Genomic DNA, 24,496 nt, shown 5'->3' on the forward strand with positions numbered 1-24,496 from the left:
GTTTAGTCTCTTTCAGAAATATCTATTTGTATTTTACTTACTAAAACTAGACTTTTCCTTCCAATTTGTTGCAACTGAAACTGTAGTGTTTTTTTTTTTTTTTTTCTTGCGGCTAAGAGAAGGATCTGCAGATCTGGACTAAATCAAATGTGGAAAAACTGAGATGAAACGAATGAGATACCTCTGTCTCTGAAAATACGTCTCCTCTTGGTGTCTGTCTGAGATTGTGAGGTAGAACTATTTGCTCATAATCTGTTTGCGTGTCTAAAGCAGATATTTTTCTGGATATTTAGTTATATAAATGCAGAAATCATTCATGGTTCTGCAACATTTAAATCTGGAGCTGCTCTTCTTACTGTCATTCCCATCAGGAGAGTCCCGTATTCAGTCTGTTTTAAAGCCACAAAACACATTTAGCTCCCGTAGCTGTTAGTTTTCATCCAGAACCTGCTCCCTCATTGCATATTTGGACCTGAAGAGGCCTGAAATCTGGTCTAATACACCAGTATCATGTTGTCTGCTGTAATCCAACCTCTCCTCTGTTGGCTGTCCTTCCTGGCCCTTACTTTCAGTACCATGTCGAATCTCATCTTGGAGCAGAGAAACTGTGTGTTATTGGAAATGCGACTTCCACTGGCGCTGGCCTGCTACCTCAACCTGTTTCTGTCATTAAAGCGGCTGGAATTTGTCTGCTTCTGTCAGACGGGAAATTCACTTAAAGCAAAGGTGCCTGGATTACATTAGTCTAAATTTCACAGGGGGTTCAGGTTGTTCTTTCTAATTTGTCTGAAGGATCTTTTTAATTCTGAAATATTGATAAAATTTGGTGAAACGTCTAACGACCTACATGGAAGACTAAGGGAGAGGGCATTTGTTTTTACATATTGTATTAAATTAAAGCTTTATTCTTTTCTTTCATTTTATTGGGAAAATCATCTTTACACAAACTGACTGCATCTTCTTTGACTAAGAAAAGATTCCCTGAAAATTAGAAAACAGAAGACTACATTTTCTGAGAGTCAGAGTAGGTCTAGTTGCAAGAAAAGAAAATACTCCCATTAAAGTAAAGCTGTGTGAACATGGCTGAACAGTGTTTTCTGCTTATCTGTTCCTTAATGGGGGGAAATTTCACGAAAACTAAAAATGTGCTGCTTATTTCTGTAGTAGGTACCAAAATATCTTGAGAACTATAATAGCCGTCCGGTAAAAGCACTGCTGATTGAGTCAGATATAGCAGCAACAACCAAGATGACTTTCATTTAGAAAGATACAAACCTTTTTTTTAATTTATTTTTTCTGTTTTTAACTCGTGATTGTACATATTTAGTGTGTGGAATGCACATTAAGCTCACTGTAAGGTTTTCTCTCAAGCTTTTTTTAATCTTTAGATATTCACGCATTCGGTCTTAAAGCATAAAATAAATCTTCTACTCTCCTTTTTAGATGCTTGATTGTTATATTGATTTCATATTGTTCTGAGAGCTATATTAAATGATGAGAAAGTCTAAAGAAATGTAGAAGCTCTGAGACTCAACAAACTGGGACCCAATGGAAAGATTTAGAAGCTCTGTCATGAACCAGGTCTACTTGATTGTCACCATACTGGAAAATATATTATAGAATCTTAAATGAAAAAATGCTTTTTAGATTTATATGTTTTCATTCTGCTTATCGTCTACTAGCATTGCCACATAGATGACAGAATTGCATCAACATCATATTTCATATTGGATACTTTTTGATGTTTACAAGTCTCACTTTTCTATACATAAAAAAATCACTTGTGAGGGTTTAAGTGCATCTCAGTTATGTTGCATTATGTGTTGTCTTAAAAAACAACAACAGTTAATTCAAACAAAAGCCATATTTGTAATGCATTTAAGGAAAGTGGGAATACTGATATGAGGGGAAGAACTTTTCTTTAGTTTGCTCACACAGAGAAAAAAAAGTCAGAATGGGGAAATTATTTAACTCCATTTTCTGATGCTTAGTACAGGCAGCCTAAAAAGTAAATACCACTGTGAAATGGAGCATGTTCTTGTCTGAAAGGCAATGCTCATGTACAGATCCCACAGTCACCTCAGTGGTCTGGCTGTTGACTCTTCTTTAGCTGTAGTAACCAATGTTTTCTACATAGAGGCTTTTATTTTTGGAAAATTTTCTCCTCAGGTTCTCTCTGTGTTTCCAATCTGGCCATACATCTATTAAATGTTATTCCCATTACAAGGGACTCTTTTAGAAAAATGTCAAAAAATTACCTGCTTTAAGAAAATGACTGATTGGGCTGTATTTTATATATACAACTAAAGATTTTTATGTCTATAAAACATGTTTGACATTTAAACAAATTCTGTGTCAGAATTGAGATTAGATATATTTACCAATGTTTAATGTTATGAAGTCCAAACCAAGTGGGAAGATTTAAATGCTGCATGCCCTGAAATGCCTTCTCTGTGGTTTTCTTCACTCTGACATGAGATCAGGTAAAAAAAAAAAAAACCATCCTGTGTATTTTATACAAATGCAGGGTTTATGGCTGCATTTCATAATACTCTCAATCTTAGTTTCTTTGGCTACCAAATTATGACCAAATTATGACCTTGTGGTCTCTTTGGTGTCCTTTTTTACATTTACAGTTAGACTAGAGGATTTTTATGGTACAAAAAACTAGACGGGGGGACCTCTCTTTTTACGCTAACCATATCCTATCTCTGCTTGAATTGGTTACAAGAATCAAGATATACATGTATTTAAATAGGTTCAGATGTTTTAATCCTTTTCAGTAACATTTAAGGCAAAAGACGATAAGTCACAAAGTTTATTAGCTGAGGTAATTTCTTTAGATGTTACATTAAATGTTGATAGTTGTAGAAGGACCCACTGTATATTTTTGTGGCATTTCCATAAAGGTGTCATGAGCTGAAAATGTAGGACCCACAATTCGAGGCGATACAGGCAGTGGGAAAGTTCACGCCGTTTATTATTGAAACAAACAGACGCTCGGAGCTGTGGAGTGGCTGCGGCTGCAGGGGGAGGCAGGCACCACCCATCACTGCCACTTTGGTTCAACAGTTCAGTCCATCCTCTTGAGTGAGACAGGATCCATCCGATGGACTGCCAAAGAGATGCGGCAGGAGCCGCCCAGAGTGTCCACGATGCACAGCCCCAGGGAACAGCCAGGTCAGGCAAACAGGACAGAACAGGACAGATCAGAACAGGTCAGAACAGGACAGATCTGAGATCCAGGAGTCCCCAACCCGGCCAGGGGTTCCGATCCAAACAGTAATAGACAGATCCAGTGACACAGGAATCCACTGAGCGTTCAGGCTGGTTCTGGGCTCCAGGAGTCCAAAAGTGAGCTCAGGGAGACGAGCTCAGATGGAGACAGGCAGGTTCAGCAGTTCAGAGGCAGAGCAAGACATGGCACCAGGAAGACTGCAGGACTTTAAACTAGCTCCCTCTACTGAGCCAAAACAGGAACAGGGCAAGCTCAGTGGACAAGAGCCAGGACATGATCAGGAACAACGGTAACAATCCTCTCTAACGACTGGCCTCCGAGAATGAAAACATGAACTACGGATAAAAACTCAAACTCAAGCAAACAAAAACATCATCAATTATCTGTCCCGGATAGCTGTGCTAAACTGTATATCAAGCAGCAGGAACAGGTGGATAAGATAAATTATAATTAGTAACCAGGGAGTGTCAGGCAGGTAAAGTAAAGTGAGCAATTAGGTCAGCTATTGGGGCTGGAATAATAACAATAGGAGGCTGAAATGGAATCAAAATGCTCTGTATCCAGATGTTTTAAAATTGTTACTAAATGCACGTTGTTGTTTTTTTTTTTTTGTCTTTAATCGTTTAGTTTCCTTGTTGTTTCTGTTTCTCAGTGCAACCAGACTTGTTTCCTGTCCTCTTTTTTTCACTTTGCCTGTTATATGTCTTTTCTGTTTGTTCATTTGTTAAGCGCCGAGGTGCTTTTATTGAGTTTTTATGAACAGCTCTCTGTACTTAGAAGAAATAGACAAAAGAAAGGTTTTCCGAATCATTCAGAAGTAAAAGTAGAAATTTGGAAGGACAAAATGGTCCTTGAAAATGCTGGTCATTCCATTTTGATTTTGGAACAGGAAATCCAAAATCTGAAAGCTAACCTTTTCTTGATTTCCAAATAGAAAAAAGATAGAAAAACAAAAGCTTGTTTATTTTTGTGTTTTTTTTGTTTTTGTTTTCCCAAACCCCAAATTGGTAAACAACCAAATAAAAAAGACCTAATATCAGTCTTTCAATTCCAAAAAAAAAACAACAACTTTTTGGATTTCTCATTAAAAAAAAAACAGGATTAAATGGGCAGCATGTACATAGACCTAAAATCTTTCCTTTTTTTATTATTACCTTGCATTGTGCATCAGTCCTTCCCTTTTTTTCAATGTGGCTGGGTTGTTATTGGTCTTTCCTCATTCTGTCTTTTCTTAATGACGCACAGTTTCAAACCTTCTTTATCTAATTCTTTAACTTCTAAGTATTTTATTTTAAAGCTCCTTTAGTCATTAGACAAGCTGTATGCTTATAAATATGTAAAAGTTTTAGTGCGAAACGGCTAACACCCTAATGCTTTAAATCTTCAGAACCTTAAACAGTCACAGGCTTTGGTTTGTGATCGGCTGACCTTGGCTAATTCTTTCAGGAATGATTTATGCTTATTTTCAGATTTTCCTCTGTAAATATTGTTTTCCTTGCTCTTCACTGCCATCCTTTCCCTTAATTTGCTTGCATTCCCCTCCCTCTTCCTTTCCTACCCCTTCTTTCCCTCCTCTTTCCTATCCTTTCTCTCCCCCCTTTTCATTCCTTTACCTTTTCTTCTCTCCTGTCCTGTTTCCTCTCCACACTAATACTTGCCAGTCGTCTGTACTGAGGTCTGAGGCGACAGCGTTTGTGTCAGACAGACGTCCTTTTGTGTTTCAGTGCTTCAGCCCGTCCAGGTTCAGGCCATGTAAATAGAATTAGCTAATTTCACGCTCGATCTCCCCCTGTGATAATTGACCTCTGGGACTGTGTGGAGTGTGTGTTGGGAGTTCAGAGGCCGGTGTAGTATTGGAGGATATCCGTTCAGTCGTATGTCTGTGTTTCCCAAACATATGTGGCTCACACGTGTTGGCTGTGTGTCGGGTTTGAGTTTAAAGCTGCCTCTTCAATGAACTGTGGTCCAGACACTTTCCTGAGGTGGATCTCAGTTCTGGAAACATACAACCCAGCTGCTGTCCAGTGAAGTGTATAAGATGGGATAGATTAAAGAAACTACAAGGGACTGTTTGTCACAGCAGCAATAAACTGAGCAGCAAAAATGCTATGAAATGATCCTCACAGCAAAATATAACTTAATATAACCTGTCTTAATGAGAGGTATTCCTTGTAGCTGAAGTTCTTTTCTCAGTAGACATGCTTTAAGAGAACACAGGGTTATAAACTAATAATCATTAAATGACATCATCCAGACTTTTTGATACGTTGAAGGGTTTCTATTCATGGAGTTAATCATGACCCACCTACACTATAAAATAAAAAGCCTCAGAATGAGTAACAATAACTATTTTAAAACAATGTAAAGTCTATTATATGGCATACTCTATATTTACACACTCATTCTAATTATAGTTTAAAATTAATTTAGATATGAAGTTTCAAAATTGACTTGATGCTTCTGTTTGTTGTGCTGTGAAACTTGCGAGTGTATGAAGCAAACTCTTGGCTAAAGTGACTTGCAATGTTCACTTCAGTGATGGAAGACATTGTTGCCATCTAAGCAACTTTGTTGCCATATAATTTGACTATTTAGACCCCTTTGGCAACTTTTTTTTTATTTCTAAAAGTGACTAGAGTGAAGTCTAGTCTTTGATTGTTGACTTTTAATTTGTGATTTTCTTTTGAATATTGTCATTTTGAAATCTCTATAATATGATGAAAGGATCTATAATTAATTAAAGGGTAACACCGTTTTTTTTTTTTTTTTTTTTTTTTTTACATTGGCCCCTTGATTTGAGGTTATTACATGATGTCCTACTGACCCATATTAGTTTTGTCTCATTTGGATCTGTTCTGAAGATATTCCGTTAGGTTATATTCAGGTAACCTCTTCCTATGGGCAACGACTTGAAGGCACAAACTAAACTGTTCATAATTTATCATTTATGGTACAGCATTCATAACATGTAGGCGAATCACTGTCCCCCAGACATCCACGGTTATTTTTTTTAGATTTCCATTTTTTTTTTTTTTAAAACAAAGCGGCATGTGTATGATGTCATCCACGTGCGCCAGCTACCATTCCTTCATCCTGTCCGCTGAACTGCTGCTAGTTTTACTCACATGCCTGGAAGATGACTAGTGCTACGACCACAGATGATCTCGCTCTCCAGATGGAATTGAACGATTCAGATTACCTACCCGAATGAATAGAAGGGGTAGAGCGTAGCCGCCTGGTGTAATGTACATTAGTTAAATAGAGTTTTTTTTGTTTGTTTTTTTAAAACCAAAAAAACTCCAGTCCGGCTGGATTTATTTTATTTTTAGCTTTATTTTTCAAAGATATAAATATAAAAAATATAACCATGGCTGTCTGGGGGACAGTGATTTGCCTACACGTTATGAATGCTGGCGTACCATAAAGAATAAATTATAAACAGTTTAGTTTGTACCTTCAAGTCGTTGCCTATAGGAAGACGTTACTTGGATATAACCTAACCGAATATCTTCAGAACGGCTGCAAATGACACATAACTCATAAGGGTGAGTAGAACATGATGTAATAACATAAAATCAAGGGCCCAATGTAAAAAAATAAAATAAAATGCGAAATTCCCCTTTAAAAAGAAGAGCAACTGAATAAAAAAAATATTAAAACTTAGCCCACTGATGATTTGTTCTGTTTTCAGAAGAAAGTGAGGGCACCACATGTGGTCCTTGAACGCCCCTTGGAGCCCACAGGCACCGCGTTGGTGACCCCTGCTCTATAGAGAGCAGCAAAAAATATTCCTGCATATTAATCCCTAGAAAACTGTCTGGTAATTCAAGGTTTTCTGTTACATAAGAAACAGCAGCAGGACTAAAATTATATATATTTAGTTTTAAATTAAAATATGAGATGGTTTTATAATTGTTTCAGATTTGAATGCAATTACTGATGCTCTGTAGAAGGAGGGTTGTTATATTTTTGTTGAATGTCTTCACTTTAAGTGTTCCAAATTTTGGGGTTTTCATCCCCTAGTGTTTAGATATCAGACAGCAAGGGTATATTTTTGTTAGTTTGGTTAACGTCTGTTTAATAAAAATAAAATGAAATTTTTTTTCCTGTATTTTCAATAACAAATCTCATCATCACCACTCCTAGAGCAGCTGACGGGTTTAATGAATGAGTGATCAATGAGCGGCTGAGGAAACTGATCCAGTTCTGCTGATGTTCAGAGATGAAAAATAATTTCTCCAAGCTATGGAGCTGTTTAGATTTTAAGTGATGTTCTTATTTTATTAGCTGAAGCTTTTCCAGCAGATGCTCAATAAAAGCAGTGGATGCGTTTGTCCTATTTGCTGTGTCCAAACCTGCGTTTTTGTGTGTGATGAATGGAGGTGATTAAAGACAGAGGGCATGAATGTTTGTTTCTTATTAATCACCTGAAGGGCTGTTGCTCTGTGACCATTTGTGTCAGCCAGACACATCAAAGTCTCGTCAGGACTCATTTGTGTAATGAAGCCCTTCTGTACAAACATTCACTTCCCCTCTTTGGACTCTGCGTTTCGTGATGGTGAGAAGGTAAATTTGTGCTCCCAACGTAACATCTCGTCAAATCTGTGTTAAAGGATTAAAGGAAAAGGAAATGAAGTCTAATGAAAATTGTCTTTTAATGATTAGGAGAAAACAAAACATGTTTCATCACAGACTTTCCCTGCCGGTTCCGAGCTTTACCTCCGTCCGTCCGTCCGTCCGTCCCCCTTTGATCTGCTTGCTTCATTGTGCAGGAATGCAGACGTGGAGGTCGAGACGGAGGCCGCGGCTAATCGCTGAGATTACACACGTCTGTCTGCTCAGACACCAACACATGTTCTGGTTTTTTTGAATTAATGTCTTGTCATGTACTTCCTTATCCGCTGCTGTAATTTTTGTTATTCTACTTTATCATCCTAACTGCACCTGAGCCCAAAGTTCATTAAGGGATGCTCTCTCTATTGGTCTCTTTTTTGCAGATTTTTGTTGGGGTTTTTTTGCAACCAAAATTGCAATTTTACTTTGAAGATGTTTCACTTCAGGGTTTCAATGTTTTCATGACATTTTAAGGCTCATTCGGTTCAGAGTATGTTGACAAAGGACTTTACAGTAGTGTCACAGCTGAATATAAAATTCTTACTTCTACTCTCGTAAAGGGATCTAAACACTAGCTGCAGCGCTCTCTTCCATTCTGTGGGGTGGACAAACCTAATTTAAGAGTATCACAGCCGCCTAAAGCGCCGGAGTGAGAAAATTAGCGTCTTACTCCTGTTAGTTGTAAAATTACCAAAACAGAGTGGCTCTGGGATTTGAAAATTGTGTTATTTTTTTTTTTAAATTGTGGCTATATTGCGAAAACCGTAGTAGTTTTGCACACATAATGAAGGATGAATATATATATATTCATATTTACAGAAATGTAAAAATGGGTTCAGTTTAAATGTTTTACAGCGGTTTATATTTGGTGAACTTTAATTAAACTGTTATTAACTGACTCGACTCCAATCAACACTTTTTCAGCCCGTTTAGGCTGACAAACATTTCCTGTTGGAGACATTAAAAACAAAGTTTTATAAACTCTGGTTCAAACCAATCAATCCAGATCAGCATTTTCCAAAAGATTTATTTTCTGATTACAATTCATCATTTAATCACAGTTGCTTTAAACGTATCAGCAGAATAGGGCTGGGCATTAATTGCATTTGTATTATAATTGCAATTTGAGAAAATCCTATTTCATAATCAGAGATGCTCAATGAATCGTTACATTACATCAACTCAGAGTGAGCTGCGTTACTGTGTTTCTCTTTAATGCAGCAGTAAAGTCCTGCATAGCTGGAAGCTGAACAGAGAGGATTGAAGGCCATGAAAACAATGAAACCCCGGGGCCGTACATGGATATGCCTGTGGTTAAGTCAGAGGAAATAAATGAAATAAAATTGCAATTTGATATTTAAAAAAAAAATTATTGGGGGGGCAAAATCACACAGCACCAGGTCACAGTTTAGTTCAGGCCATTGCAGTGCAGTTCAGTATGATCCAAATATAATTTAGTAATCTTTAAAACAACAAAAAAAGCTCATTGCAAGGAGTTAGAATTCAGTCAAATGAAACGATTGCACAAGATTTAAGGCATATCATCAATATCAATTTGCTAAATCAATTCTTTAATATTCCAACTTAAGTAGATTATTCACTACTGACAAATCTGAGATTAAGACAAATTCTATATTTTTAGTCTGATTAATTTTATCACAGTTTAATATTTTAAACTGATCAGGTTTAGGTAATTGACAATTTTCTGCTACACCCACAGCTCTCTCTTCAATTCATGAGACATATTTCCAGTTCCATTCAAAATGAGCTTACTGCCCTTTAATTCAGTCAAATAATCCATATTAAAATATATATTTTTAAAAGGATATTTAACCCCTTCATTTATAGTTCATTGCGTTCAATATTTTTCAATCATTTATTTTACCTACGGATTTAAATTTATGTAACTTACAGAATTGTCAGATTATTAGATTCTGAGCTATATTTTATATAATGCTTATATTTTGATGAAATATAAGCATTAAAATTCAGTTTAAGGTCGGATCTGCCCAGTTCAAACAGAACAGCTCTCCACTCTTCGGCCACAGATTTGCGTTTGCAGCCGAGGGCTGAACAAAGCCCCTGCATCAGAGCCCTGTCCCACTCTTTGATCAGTGCATAAAACACATCCTCCGTTTCTCTGTCTTCCTCAGGGGAAAGTAGCCCAGACGGCCTGCATGTCGGCCTGCAAGCACATCTCCACCTCCCTGATGCAGCTGCTGCTGGACCCAGAGGTCCGGCAGATCTCCATCGGAGCTCTGCACCAGCTCAACGTCGACCTCAACGAGTGTGAGAGTGAGTGTCCACGCTCGTGGCTTTTCAGGCTTATTGTTGCTCAAACAGGTTACTGGCTAATTAATCGATAAGTTATCCTTTTGCTTTTTCACAGCATAGTTGTTTATTTTTATCTTGATTTGATGTTATAAGGAGTACACCTTTCAAAATTATTATTTCACAAAATAAAAGTAGAATTTAATAAAAATAAAAAATCATTTTTCAAATTTGCCAATGTCAAAATGAATCAAAAACTCCAACCGGTCCTTAATAATCCTGTGAATTTTATATTTAATTTTTAGGTAACATTCATCATAAACGATAAACAGAGCAAATATCTACTTTAACCTGTTCGCTTTGATTCTTTTAAACCAGGAAAGCTCTTATTTTTAAGGTCTTTTTATTTATTTTTTTAAATTCTGCAAAAACATTACAAACAAAATAAATCTTGTGGAAAAAACGCTTCTCTGCTAATGTAATTTAGTAAAACTAGCAGCAAAACATTTGAAATGATATAAAATATTTCTGTCGTCGTGATGGACCTTAATTATTTTGAATCATTTGGTGCCTCGATTAAGTGCTAATTTCTTTTAAGTATTTGTACTTTTTTTGTTTTTTTATTTATCCTGATTTAGTAATTATACAAAATACTATTTATAGATGAAACTTAGCATTACCAAGCCATGTCCCCCAGTTGGAGTTGATGTCATATTATGTTATCTAATGATACGCCAATACATGTACTCTGTGTAATTGTAGAACATAGTTTATGTTCAATCGGTCTTTTAAATTCCTTTTTTTTTTTTATAGCTTGGTCTTTATTTTCATTTTTTTTTTTTATAGAGCCAAGTAGACTAAAAAAGAACAAAAAACAATGAAAACAAACAATGAACAAAAAAGAATGAAAGAACAAATAAAAACAAAACAGAATACATAGATCTGTTTGGATAAATGATTAATCAGTATTAAATTAAAAGATTTTCCATCTATGAATATAAAGAAAGAAAGAAAAGTAAAAAGCTAAATCAATATGTGCTTCAATAATGAAAAATGCACACTCAATATTTTTACATAATTCATATTGGACTACAAACACATTGTTCTTGTTTTGATTTTATTAATTACTGGATTTTTCTCTTTAGGTTTGTCATAAATTTCTCTGCCATCCTTCAGGAGGGCGGGGTTAAACTGTTAGAGATCAGCTGATTGGTTATCGGTTTTATCGCTCCAATTGGATGTTAGTCTTTGTTAGAAGGAGATAGTAATATTTTATTATAGGGTTATTTTTGGTTATTTTTGTAGCCTAATAAACATTTTACAAAATAAATACTTAAATAATTATTTTTAATTCACAATGAATTCAAGTTTGAACTACTTTAAAATTTAATAAAGTAATAAAACTTTTAGTAAAAATGTTTAAAAATAAATAAAAAAAATAATGCTATATTATTTTAATGATTATTACATTTTTAAACTTGCAAGCTTTGAATATGTTTTCAACTAATTATGTTCTTTTTTTTTTTAGTAAACCTTCACTATTTGATATGGAAAAGTAAATTTTCTTACCGTAATAGTAAATCCCAGTTTTAGAATTTTTCAATGTGATGTGAAGATGATTGCAATAATGTTGATGTCTATTGTGTGTATTTTGTACTTCTGCTTTTCCACAATTTTTCTTTGATCTCATGTTTTCTTTTCCTGCATTTTAAATCACAAAGTCAACCAACTAATTTTTGTGGTTATTTCTATTTCACATACCAATCTAACACTGGTCGACTAATGCATCTTTAAAAAGAAAAAATTAAGATTTACTCTAAATCAAAAGAACCTCAAATGCTATGTTTGCTCTTAAGAGCACAGGGGGCGCTGTGGAACAACCAATTAAAGCGTTAGAAGAGCGAATCATCTTCTTAACCCCCACCCGGTCTCTCTGCTCCCTCCTCCTCCTCCCATCTCCCTTATTTGTGAGACTTTTAGGACTCAGACTTTTGGCAGATAAAGGATTTGCAGACTTGAAAGAGTGTGAGGCGTGATTGGCTCGGTCTGTACATGATCAAGGTTCTTAGAGTCACAGAGCGGGTCACACTGTGTGTTTGTGACCTGATGTGAAGTGACATGCGTGCAGAGCTGCAGCGCCGCCGCAGAGTTGCTTCTCTGTGGAAAAGGGGTTAGGAAGTTTGACTGACGATACAGTAGACGGTCACACGAGAAGCGCATTTAAAGAAAGACAGAAGAAAATACACAAGTAATGAGGATTAAAAGAGAAAAATATTTACTACCAAAGACTTGATGAGAAGTTGGGATGTGGAAAAAAAATATTATTGAGCTTATCAAGTGGACAGGGTTAAACTGTAAAGACCTAGACATTGAAAGGAAAAGCAGAGTTTTTCAGAGTTATCACTTAAAGGAAGTTAAGGGTTTAAAACAGTGGGGGGTGTTGAACTGGATAAAAGAGTTTAGGGAAAAAAGGATGGAATGAGAGGTAGGTGTGAACTTAATGAAATAAAAAAAAAGCAGACAAAAGGACAAAAAAGTGAAATAGATGACTGAGAATGGAAATTAAATGTACTTTCACAAAGGAGAGGAAATGAAAAGGCACAAAAAAGGGATTAAAAGTTAAATTAACTGGATTGTGACTGGTTGGAAGAAATGGAGGCATTGCCAAGAGACTGAAAGATGTTAAACCAGGGGGCGAAAAAACAGAATGCAGTGAACCCCCCCTCGTTATAACACCGTTCACCTTTCACGGCCTCACTGCTCCACGGATTGGCATCGTGTTCTGCATTCTGATTGGCTAAACCGTCTCCACGGCTCTTCTCTACCTGGGTAATAATAATGTTAGGTTTAATATTTTCATAAACATGTACGTAAAACAGTTTTGCCATATTTAAGTTTACAAACTTTCTCCAAAACCCATAATGTCGTCAAAATGTTCTGCACCGACAAAAGCACTTGCGGACGGGCCTAATAGGCAGAGGAAGATGCGAACTATCGCAGAAAGGAGGGTAGAAGCTGTGCGGCTGTTGGTCGCCATTACGGAATGAAGGAATCTTTCGTTCGTTCCATAAAGAAGGAGGATATATCATAAGGACGACAGCAGCAATACATTTTGATTAGGATTTAAAAAGAGTTGCAACTGTCCACGATGAGAGGATGGTAAGGATGGAGTCGGTATTAGCTTTGTGAGTAAATGACTGCAAAAAAAAAGAACATTATGCTGGATACGAACATTATCTGCACAAAAGTTAGAACACTGTATCAAATGGGCAGCAACCGGACAGGGAAGAGGAGGAGGATGCAGATACCGGACCATCAACGAGTGCTGTTCACTCCGTACGAAGCGCATTTAATACTAACAAGAACGGCCTCGGACGGCCTCTCCGATCATGCTGGAGCAGAAGCGATCGTGAACATTTATAGTGATCATCGAGGAAGGGGGATATAAGTCTGGACAAGTTTTTAATACAATTGTAAAAACATAAAGGTTACTACTTTACAGATTATGCATTTCTTTTTGGAACGTAACCCCCATAAAAAACAAGGGTTCACTGTAAAGAAAATGTAATTATCAAAAAATTGATACCATTAGAGGAACAAAAATGGTAAATAAAAATAAAAATCCAGTATGAGGTTCGACGGCCATGGAAGGAAACACCTTTAGCAGCCCCAAAAAATTATATCATAACTGCAAACTGTGTGTTTTATGAGTATTTGATTTGATAGACCAACACGGAGAAGTGCAAAAATACCAAATGGCAGCTGCTAATTTTGTTTATACTAATGTCAACCCAACTTTAATTCATTTGTCTTTAGCATTTTCATAAATCTGCAAAGGAGAAGTGTAAAGCAGGGCAAGCTAAAGCCAAATTATTCTAAGCTTTAATTATCAGGAAACTGATCACACCAGCCGCATGTTGAAACATGGTGGTGAGATTATCATGGTGTGGAGATGTTTTCTCCTCAATGAGGAGGATGGAAGACGATCCTAAAGGAAAACCTGTTTGAGACTGCAGTAGAGACAGCTTAAGTAGAGGAGAAACAGGACCATCTTTAGTTTCTGCAGATATGTGAAAGCTAGAAGCTGTTTTCTTCAGCACTTTGGGCGCCGCAGTCGAGCAGATTATTACCAAACTCCATCAACAGCGAAATGTAGAAGAAGATAAGATGAAAATGTGTAAAAGTAGTAAGAGTCATCCGGCGTGTCTTTAAGAGGGTGGTAGCCTCTTTCTTGTGTCCCGGGTGGCAGAAGATGGCAGGCATGTAATGAGCTCTGTAGTGTGAGAGGTTGTCCAGAGGTGACGGAGATTCATCCTCCATCCCTGCTGACGTTGGCTCGCCAAACGGTCGACCCCGGGGAACCCACCCCCCCCTACCCCATTTCCCTAGCTTTCAGAGGTCACACCGTTGTTCAAACACACTCAGGTGAAATCCCTGTCTCACACCCTGTGTTGTTTACCTCCACACATGGCTCTTTCTTTCTCACACACTCATTCTGTTGTTGAGCCAGCGACATGACTCTAACTCCCTTACCCTGCACCCCCCCACCCACCCGCCCCCGGCTGTCGTTCGTCTGCCAATCTGTCCCGATGCATAGCGAATCCTACCAGGTCTTTTATTATTCCCGTTTTCACCCTGTTTTTTTTTTTCTTTTCCCCATCCTCGTCTTCCTCCTCCTCTCTTCCCTCTCTCCGGGGGTGGACTGGTGGGGGGGCGGGTTTGTATTTTCCCACAGGTTTTGCCAGAGCCGGCCCGGTCGCAGGCTTCCAGGGTGACACGTTGCTTCTGGCCTTCAGTGACTTGAGACAAGTAGGTCTTTGTCTGCCTCATGGTCTTCGCTCCTTCGTTTTCTCTTACTCTTCCTCATCGTCTCCTCGCTATCTTTCTTCTGCCTCCTCCTCATCGTCCAGACCCTTTTTTTTCCTTTTTTTTTTTTACCGCTGTACTTGTTTGTTTTTTTTTTTTTTTACATTTAAATTCGTCTTAACTTTTGAAATCTATGCTGTATAATTCTTGCTTTTCTTTGTATTTCTTTTCATTTCTGACTCCAAAGTTTTAAGCCGTTAAAAGTGTCTCTTACAAAACATTAAACTGGGAGGAAGTCAATGTAAAAACTGCAAAATTTTCAAGGCGATGTACCTGATTAGGTGCTCTATAGAAATGCTTACCGTCAACTATTTTCCCTTTAGTTTGGTTTGCATCAAATCATTCATTCAATTTAGCTAAAAAGGTAAAAGCACAGAAAAAAGGGGATGTAGAAAAATGGCTTTTATGAAAATTTCCTGTTTATTTCATGACTTTATTTGGAGTCAAATGCGTATTTAAACACTGTATCGCTTTAACCTGTTTTTATTCCTTCATCCCTTTATCATTTAGTCTTCATAATGGGTATTTATTCATTTTGGCCTTTTTTTCCCCCCAACACTCTTCTCCTTTTTTCCCAATTTATTCACATTTTGAAAGTTTCTGTATCAAGTTGTAGAACTTAATGAACTTTGTATGAGTTTTGCTTTTACAAGGAAACGCTGTGAAAAATTAGTTCTTCATACTTTTATCTGACCTCCTTTTATTTAGATGTTAAAACCGGATATTCTAATAATAAAAACATAAAATCATTGGGGGAAAAAATCTGCTATTTTTGAAAGAAACTAGATTTTTAGATCTGATGAATGCTCTGTAGTAACGATAACAAAAAAAAACCCTGCTTCATTACTCATTATTGCTATCTTACTACTTTGGGACGATGTATAACATACTTAGATCAACGATAGGTGTTTAACCAGCTGCCAGGATCAATGTCAGGATATCTAGAGTGAGATAAATATATAAACCAGTTATCTTAAGAGTCAGAGCTTCGGTTTCTTCACATAGGGAGACAACTGCTCCTCACATCCCAGCAGGTTTAAGGTCTTTTACTCTGATTTTGAACCAACCAACCAAAGATCTTATTTAGCGATAACACACTAATGTCATTACCCCAGTAAGATGAGCTCAAGATGTAATCTCTAGATTCTGACCTCAACAAGTTCTTAAAACTACAAAATATTGTGATTTGATGATGAAAACCTGATTATGCTGTTATGACATAATAGGTCAATATTAGCAGAGTGAAGATCTTTGAAAGAATAGGACTGTAAACTATTAAAGAGCTAAAGGCAAGCGGTCCTGTCCTGGGTTGGCTCATTCCTGGGCGGTTTCATCCATCCTGTTAACTTTTTAAGAAGGTTTAGTTCAATAGATTTATTCTTTAATCTTACTCAATAAATCACTGTTACTCTCTTGAACTGAATTTTCAGACAGCTTTAGGTTGAGTTACTAAATAAAGTTTCATCTTCTCCTTCTTCATGCTCCTCTTGTTGTCCGGAAGCTGTAAAAATTGTGTTTTAAACATTTACAGACTTACAGGTGGTTCTTTAATTTCCACTGATGGAGGAATGATGTTTTTTTCTTCTGTTGTCTTTTATCCTACTTCGTGTTGTTAGACCAGTTCTATAGGTGGTCAGAAAGGAATCAGATCTGGGTTTGGCTAGAGAGATTTAACTAAGAATGTTGTTAAAAACAATCAGCCAATGTTTTAATGGGTCACATAAGGTCAGGATGGTTGGTAGAGCCTTTTTCTAATAATAGAAGAAATCACTGAGACACAATTTTAATCAGAGATGTTTTAGTTTGATATTAAAGCTCCTTTGATGATTTATATGTGGCAAAGAAAGCAAATAAAAGGTAAATCTTTAAGACTGTAAATACTTTTGTTTCCTGTACTGCAAAGAAGTACAAATGAGTTCAAATGAGCTCCTTTGTAGCTCAGTCTGGCCTGTTGAGAGACGCCTCGTCAGCTCAGACAGCGGCTAACATGGCGAGCGTCAGGTCGGGTCATCTCTCCACTTTCCTTGGTGGCCCTAAGGCCGGATTTGTAGAAACTGCCCACTGCAGGAAGCAGCTGGGCTTGTGTCCCGTTGGTTTTTGTTGGTTTCCTGGGAAAGAACTGGTCCGAATCAACCAGCGCCGGGCCAGAACTGGACAGCTCCGCTGTTGAGTGGAGGTTTTGTCCGCGTCTTATTTTCATGTTAAATTTCAATTTTGTGAAGGAGTGCATACGTGCATGAAAAGTTGGTGAGCGGCCGCCGCCGTTGCAGTGTGTGTGTGAGAGAATCGGGGGGCGAAGAGGCCGGACTAGAAGTTTCTGAGGCTTCCTGGCGGCCGTGACGGTCCAAATGTTTACTGGTTTTAAACCTTCAAGCTGTCAGTGTGTGAAACAGGGTGGAGAAAGTGTGTGTGTCCAGCTTTGATGTGTGCGTTGTTGTTGCCTAGTGTGTGAAAGTGGAAGGAGAGTGTCTGTTTTTTTTTGTGCGTGTGTTTGTGTGACAGCGGATGACGGATGGGCCGGCAGGACGGAGCAGGGGACGATGAATGAGGTGACAGACAGAGACGGATAGCCCTTTATCCCTCCGTCACAATCCCTCTTTCTCTCTCCTTCTCTTCTCTTTCTCCGCCTGTCGGGATGATGCAGTGCCTCTTGTTCTCTCGCTCGGAGGAGGAGAAGGAAGGGGCAAAGATGGGGAGAAGAAGAAAAGGAAAAATTGCATTCATCTGGCATCGATGTTTACTTCAAACCCCCTCCTCCTGCTCTCTCCTCCAGCCTCCATCTTCCTTCATCCACATCCTTCCCCCTCCTCTTGTCTTTCTTTTGCCGATCAGAGTTATTCAGCTCCTTGGCTCTTTCATTTCTTTTTCCGCCATTGTTTTTTCATGCCCTATTCTTATCATATCAAAAGATGCACATTCCTGCAACCCCCATACGTGCTTTCACACCTAACCTCAGCACATCTGCCAGAGCACATCTTCGCACGCCATCCGCTTTTTGTCGCAAGGGAATTTTTCATGTTTTTTTTACGTGACTTTCAATCATGCCCAGGAGTCTGTGACAATCTGTAAATGTTGGTGAATGGTCGATAAATCAAGCTGACGGGACCGTTTTGTTGCGTGCTCAGGTCCCGGTGTTCTGAGAGGTTCTGGGGTCCTGGGACAGGGCTGAGGCTAAACTTTTGTCTTTGGTGCTTTCATCTGCTTTTCTGTTGATTTCCATCTTCTTTTAGATGGCATTTAAAATCTGTGTCTTAAAAAGGTCAATTTTTAAGACTTTTGCTCTATCTTTAGATTTTAATGGTCATTGTTATGTGGATTTTATCTGAAAGAACATAAAGCTTCTTTTAAATAAAAGAAAATCCTGTTAATAGTGAATAATGGTCTCTTCTTTAATTCTGGTACAATTAAATCAATTCCAGTGTACGTTTGATCAAATTACCGGGGGATCTATCTAATTTGGCTTTTGTTTAATTTGAAAAATTCCTCCTTCTTTAAATTGTATTCCTCCTCGATCAATAAGATCTCGTAGATCCAGTCGTAGTGCATCCTGAACTCTCTGACCAGACAAGAGGAGCAGTGATTGGAGAAACAGATCAGAAGCCACGATCTGTAGGAGCTGCAAGGAAAATGTGCAGCTTTGAAGAGAGAATCTATCCAGAGGACAAAGTCGCTCAGTCTGAATACGAATCAGCCGCGATGCAGGCGCCATGGAAAAAGTCACTCATACTCTGAATGTTGTGACCAGCCCTGCCCAGCTACGTCTCCGGCTGCAGAAACGGCGCGCTCAAGAAAATAGGTTTGTGTGGGTTCACACACTTTTAGGGAGTTTTAGGGCCAAACCGCTTATTAGTGCACATTAATACCCAGTGTGATGTGAGTGTACATATCAGAACATAAAATCAATACTCATTGATTTTAAATGCAATTTTAGATTCCTTAGGTGCTCACAGTGCAGCTGAACTCCCTTCAGTGTGGACTCTGATAGGATGTAAAGAGTTTCTAAGAAGGCTGCTTCTATTTTGTGTTTAAAAAAATGTTGGATTCAGACTATAAATGGAAGACGTCATTCATATCCGAAGGGGTGAAATTATTGTTTTTTTGGACTTCTAGCAAAGCCCTTTTGGTCTTTGTAGACGGAGGCGGCATCTAGATGCTGTGGGAAGCTGATTAGAATCGATGGGGAGAACATCAATGTTCAAAGAAAAGCAGTTTGAGACTGCAAAAGTATTAAGACTGAAAAATTTAGCAAGCAACCCTAAAAAAATAAAGTTTGAGGTGCTTTATTTAAATAAAGAGGCAAACTGTTCAGCCTGTAGATGTTGCAGAGATAGAGAGATACTCCAAAACAGCCGCATCAAAATGCATCAATAGGATTAAAATAAGTTCTCACCCTAATCTGCAGCTGTAAACTTTCTCATGTCTTCAACTGTTTGATCTCAGGATGACAGGAATGCATTCAGGTGCTTCAGACAGCAGAAGCAGCTCCATATCATGATACCCCCTCTTCTGTGCTTTAATACTACTGATGCTGTAAATAATCATTTTTCTTACCAAACTAACATCAGAGGCTTTCACCTGTTTTGTTTCCACATGTCAAACACTTTTCATCACATAATGGCATTTGGAAGATTCTGATAAAGCGTCATTGCTCATTTATGCTTTGAATCTACTCATATTAAATACCTAAATAGTACAATTTATTATTAAAGTGACCAATATTTTATTGTTTTTTTTCCCCCCAAATTTGGTTAAACATCATCTCTCACCGTCTTCAACAAAACCATGAAAAGATCAGAGACATTTTATCAGTAAGCTGTGGTTATACTAACTCTGGTTAATTTAAGCTTTGGCTGGGGGTGTTTTTATCCCCCATACTTTTGTACTTTTTAAGTAAATATTTCAAATATTTCCAAAAGAAATAATAAGAATATAAATGTAACTTTGTAAAAAGTAGAGAATAAATAAAAGAAATTAACATAAACGTTGCACTTTATCATCATCTGTTTAGTTTTAAAGCACATTAAACTAAGGGTCCATTGTCTTAATTAATTGCTTAACTTGATTGGTTTATGACCTCTAAACTTTGATTATACTTTTCTTCTTCAGATGCTTTTTTTCCTGTTCTCTTCAGACGAGCCAGAATTGAACCTTTCAGGGTAAACTATTCTTCTGCTTTCCAGAGCAAGTCAGCTTCTCCTGTTCTCTAAAATAGCCAAACAATTTGGTGAGTGTAGGAGGCTGTTTATGTTGGTCTCAGTCCTCTGGCTAGTGCTTTTCCACAGATCTTATCAATCTGCCTAAATTTAGAACATTCAGAAGTCTGTGGTTATTTCAGACCTTTGGCTGGCCCTCCTGTGGTCTGGCATCTCTCCAAGTAAATGCTTGCAACAGTAGATGTTCACTCATCCTTTTCTCCAGTCCATAATCTGCCAGGCCTACATTGTTCCACCTTCAGCCCATGTGTGCACATTGTTGATCGATCCTGTTTTCATTCCTCTGGTTGACCACAGACAGTCAAATTCCATCTGTTCATCACTTTTCCTTTTCTTTTTCTCCTTCAGACTTTCACTATGTTTCCAAATGCTGAGGTGGATCAAATTGACTCCTTTTATCTGCTTCTTTTTGACCCAAGATTTAAGATTTAAATCTGTCTCCATTGATGTCCTATGAGTTCCTGCTGCCAGGGCTGCTCATTTTTTCCTTCTACACTTATTTACATAAAGTTGAGATGTAATGCACTGTGTTGATTTTTACATTCTTTCACTGTATTGTTCATGAGAAGCTCAGTTTACAGTCAATTACTGTCGATCTTCTTTAGTTGATTAATTACCTCCACCAAGGAGGTTATGTTTTTAGCAGATATTGCGTATCTTTATCAGAGACGTCCCTCATGCAAAGGAACAATCATTTAAATTATGTCGATGATCTAGATCAAAATCTTGATACAGGAATTTGTTTTTAATTCTCTAACATTGTGAGATATTGATATTTGGCGAAACAAGCAGTCCCCCCCTAAACCAGAGGGTGGCTGTAGTGAGTAATGGCAGCCTCAGCATCGGACTCAAAGTCTGGAGGGATTTTACTGAATACACAAACACAAGAAAAGGGAAGACTGTTGGTTTGTCAGCAGGATCAATTGAAAACTTAAAAACTGAATTTTATGAAAAATTTTTACCAAAGGTCTGCCTCATGCCAAGGAACGATTAATTTAAAAGTGGTAATGATAGCTATAGGTGGAAGTCACAATTTGGGGCAAAAGGTGCTGCTTGGCTGAAGTCTGCACACTCACAGTGCTTTGCTAGTATATTGAAATCCAACAAGGACCTAAAGCACTTAAGCCAGGGTGTAATGGTGTATTTAGACCAAATGTAGTTCACCGCTCTGCATTTCAGAAACACAGTATTTACACCCTGGACTGCATCAACAAATAGGAGGAGTTTCGGCTGTGAAGCTGACAACCGACTAACGTGACAAAAACTCAGCAAATAGACTGAATGGTTATTGCTTCTTTAGAGCAGGTTTTTGCATTTGAAATGGTCAGTTGTTGAAAATGAAATCATAAAAAATAAATGAAAAAGAGATCATATGTGCTGCCTTTGTTTCAGAGATATTAAAGATTTTTTCTGGTCACCCAGAGGTCAACTTTCCCCCCATTAAGCTCCGAATTAAATCAAAATTATCTACCCTACTTTTTTAGTGCTACTTGATTTGTGCAGGTAAAACTGTTGTTTTTGGTGATTTGATTTTTAAGATGGAATTGTTTTTAATTTCAGCCGATCACATCGCCCTCTTAGCAGATGTTAGAGCTGCACTCATTTCCTGATATAAAGTTATTGCCTAGCACTCATCTCATTCCTGTGCTAGCAATGAATATAACAGTGGGCATGTTTACCTCCTTTAGTGGCTGGAATGATTGTTTAGTAGTTAGTTTTAATATTTAGACATGGCAATACAGTGTCATTTCCTGTCAAGGTCCAGCCATCTGTCGGCATTTCCCAATAAAAGCACAGATGAAACTTAACATCACAGACTGCTGCTAAATTGTTCCTTATGAACAACTTTTGAATCGTCGGGGTAGACCAGCATTTTATTGAAAAGCTCAAAAAGAGTCCACTTTGGTTCATACAGACACTGCTCTGATTCGTTCAGCACCAAAGCTGGGCGGTGGGCAGCGACAGACCATGACCAGCGTCTGTGCTGGAGGTTAGAGAGGATGATTAACGGTCCTTCTAGGACTAAATTAAACAAGTTTTTTTAAAGCCACCTAGATACATTTCGAGAGCATTCCTTAGTTCTAACTTTGTTAATATTGTTTATCCCAGTATTCCATTTTAAGTGAAAAAGGCTTAGCCTACAAACAGTCCCTGATTGGCTGCCGTGTCGCGATTTTATAGAAAAGTTCAGCTTTTTCAACTTCAGTGATCACTGCTCTGCTCTCTCCATGCGGTGCGGCTGTTTGATAACACCTCAGTTCTATCTAGTCGCACAAGGTGAGAGCAGAGCAGTGAACCCTCTCACTTCGTGGAGTTCACTGCTGCTGGCTTAACCGACCTTCACCTCGTGGTTTGTATAGGAATTCTTTGTGAATCCACCGTGTTTTCCACAGCCAGTCAAATGCACCATTAGACAGACAGACAACACTGAAGCTGGTCTTTAAACAAAGATAACGGCACCAGTTTATCAGCTAGAAAAGAGATGCAGCTTAACCATTGTGTACTGGACCAAAACCATTTAAATAAGAGTAACAGAAGCAAAATATAGGTCTATAGAAAATAAAAACGACTAGGAAGTAATAAACCAGATCTTATATGGAAAATAAAGCGAGGAGAGTAAACATGGTTAATAGCATGAACTTGGAAGGACTTCACCAGGTGGACTTTCTGTTTAGGAAAAAATGTGTCAGTCTTTGGCTCAGGACATGGAAGATGCACAACTTAACTTAAAACTACTGAACCATGTGTACTCGCTGCTAGCAACAAATCAAAGGCACTTGGAGTCATTGGCATAGATATATTTGGTGAGTGTCATGACATGGCTGTACCCACCACACTGACATAAAAGCATTTGGTCATGCAAACTTTCTATGGGAAAGAAGAGAAAAGTTAGAGGAAGCAATAGTTCTTTCAGATTCTGTATTCATGACAAACAGAGCGAAACTTTGAAGCAGAAGGCTGTGTGAACTGTCCACATCAGAGAAACAACCTAAAAGAGACCAAAAGGCAAGTTTGTCGAGTTATTGGCAGCTGTTGCTTCCTCAATGGTTTGTCCATGAAAGAGACACAGTTAAACACAGAGGCACTGGGCTGAGTGTCCTATCTGTGGGAAAGAAAAACAGAGCGAACACTCTGTTATTGGCACCAAAACTTGCTAATAATGCATAAATGGAGAGTAAAGAGAACCATTAGGGACTGAGTGGTTATTTCTTCCAGTAGCCTACATACTCTTCTCTTCTGCTGCGTTTTGACCCTTGAGCCTTTTCTTTTTTGTTCATTTTTTCCTTCACATCTACTTTTTCCTCTCTTATTGTTTTCTTCTCTTGTTTCTCTTATTCGTCATTCCACTTCACTTAATGCTCTTAATGTCAGTTTTGTCTTATTTCAAATCACTGTTTTCTTACAACTAGCTTTCATTTTTTTCATTTTTATTCGCCGTCACTCTTTCATCCTTTCTAGTCAGGGCTTCGGGGATCAACTGACGATTTTTCCGTTCCAACCCCTGGCTTTCAGTGCCGTCTGTTCGACGTTGTGCATCCTAGCCATTACCTCACAAGGCTTCCCTCTGCTGCTCCAAAAGCAACATGTCACAGCATGACAACTGCTCGCCCTGCTGATCCCCGTTCTGCTGTCTGTCCGTCGGTAGAATGAATAGCGTAGCCAGTAGCGATTTTTGAGCAGCGACATCACACACCGCTCTGCTGATATGTGTGTGTATGTAAACACAAAGTTAATAGACAGGCTAAGCGATGAGATGAGGCCCAGCGGGAGAAGAAACCTCCACCTCACCTCCTAATAACCCAGACTAACCAGGGCAGTGGGAGGGAGAAAAGAGAGGGATGAAAGATGAGAGAGAACGATGGAGAGGAAAGGTGCGGAAACCTTCAGCTTACCATATCACAACTTTTATTCTCTATATGTTTGATTTTAGCTAGGTTGGAGTCTTGGGCCTCTTGATGATATTTGGTAGTATCCAGTTAATACTAATCAAATAAATATCCCAGTAAATCAGTATGGTTTTTAATCAGTAGGGTTTTTATTTATACCTATTGCAAAAGAATTGATCAAATATTTGACAGCTGTGATGATACATTTAAAGAAGTTAGAATAAGGAGAATACTTTAATCCCATATAGACCCACTTCTTCTTAATGTAGCCTGCTATATTTCATTGATTTATTTTCTCGCTGTTTTTGGCCGATTAACCTTTGGACAACTTGCGTAAGCAAGTTTATTTTTACTCACCGTTGTCTCCTTCCGGACCGTTCTATGCCTCATTATTCATTTGTCGGTTC

The 24,496-nt window shown here is 38.1% G+C and overlaps 1 protein-coding gene across 1 annotated transcript in view; it reads left to right on the forward strand.

Moving 5' to 3' along the window:
• The window catches only part of LOC107094665 (exocyst complex component 6B-like), a 136,959-nt gene that overhangs the window by 79,400 nt on the left and 33,063 nt on the right, over positions 1-24,496 (forward strand). The window contains exons 18-19 of the mRNA XM_015390432.1: positions 10,006-10,147; positions 14,859-14,932. Of these exons, the coding sequence (XP_015245918.1) occupies positions 10,006-10,147; positions 14,859-14,932 (216 nt within the window). The remainder of the gene's footprint in view (positions 1-10,005; positions 10,148-14,858; positions 14,933-24,496) is intronic.

Source organism: Cyprinodon variegatus, unplaced genomic scaffold, assembly GCF_000732505.1.
Source record: "Cyprinodon variegatus isolate N-32 unplaced genomic scaffold, C_variegatus-1.0 Scaffold499, whole genome shotgun sequence".
Taxonomy (NCBI): Eukaryota; Metazoa; Chordata; class Actinopteri; order Cyprinodontiformes; family Cyprinodontidae; genus Cyprinodon; species Cyprinodon variegatus.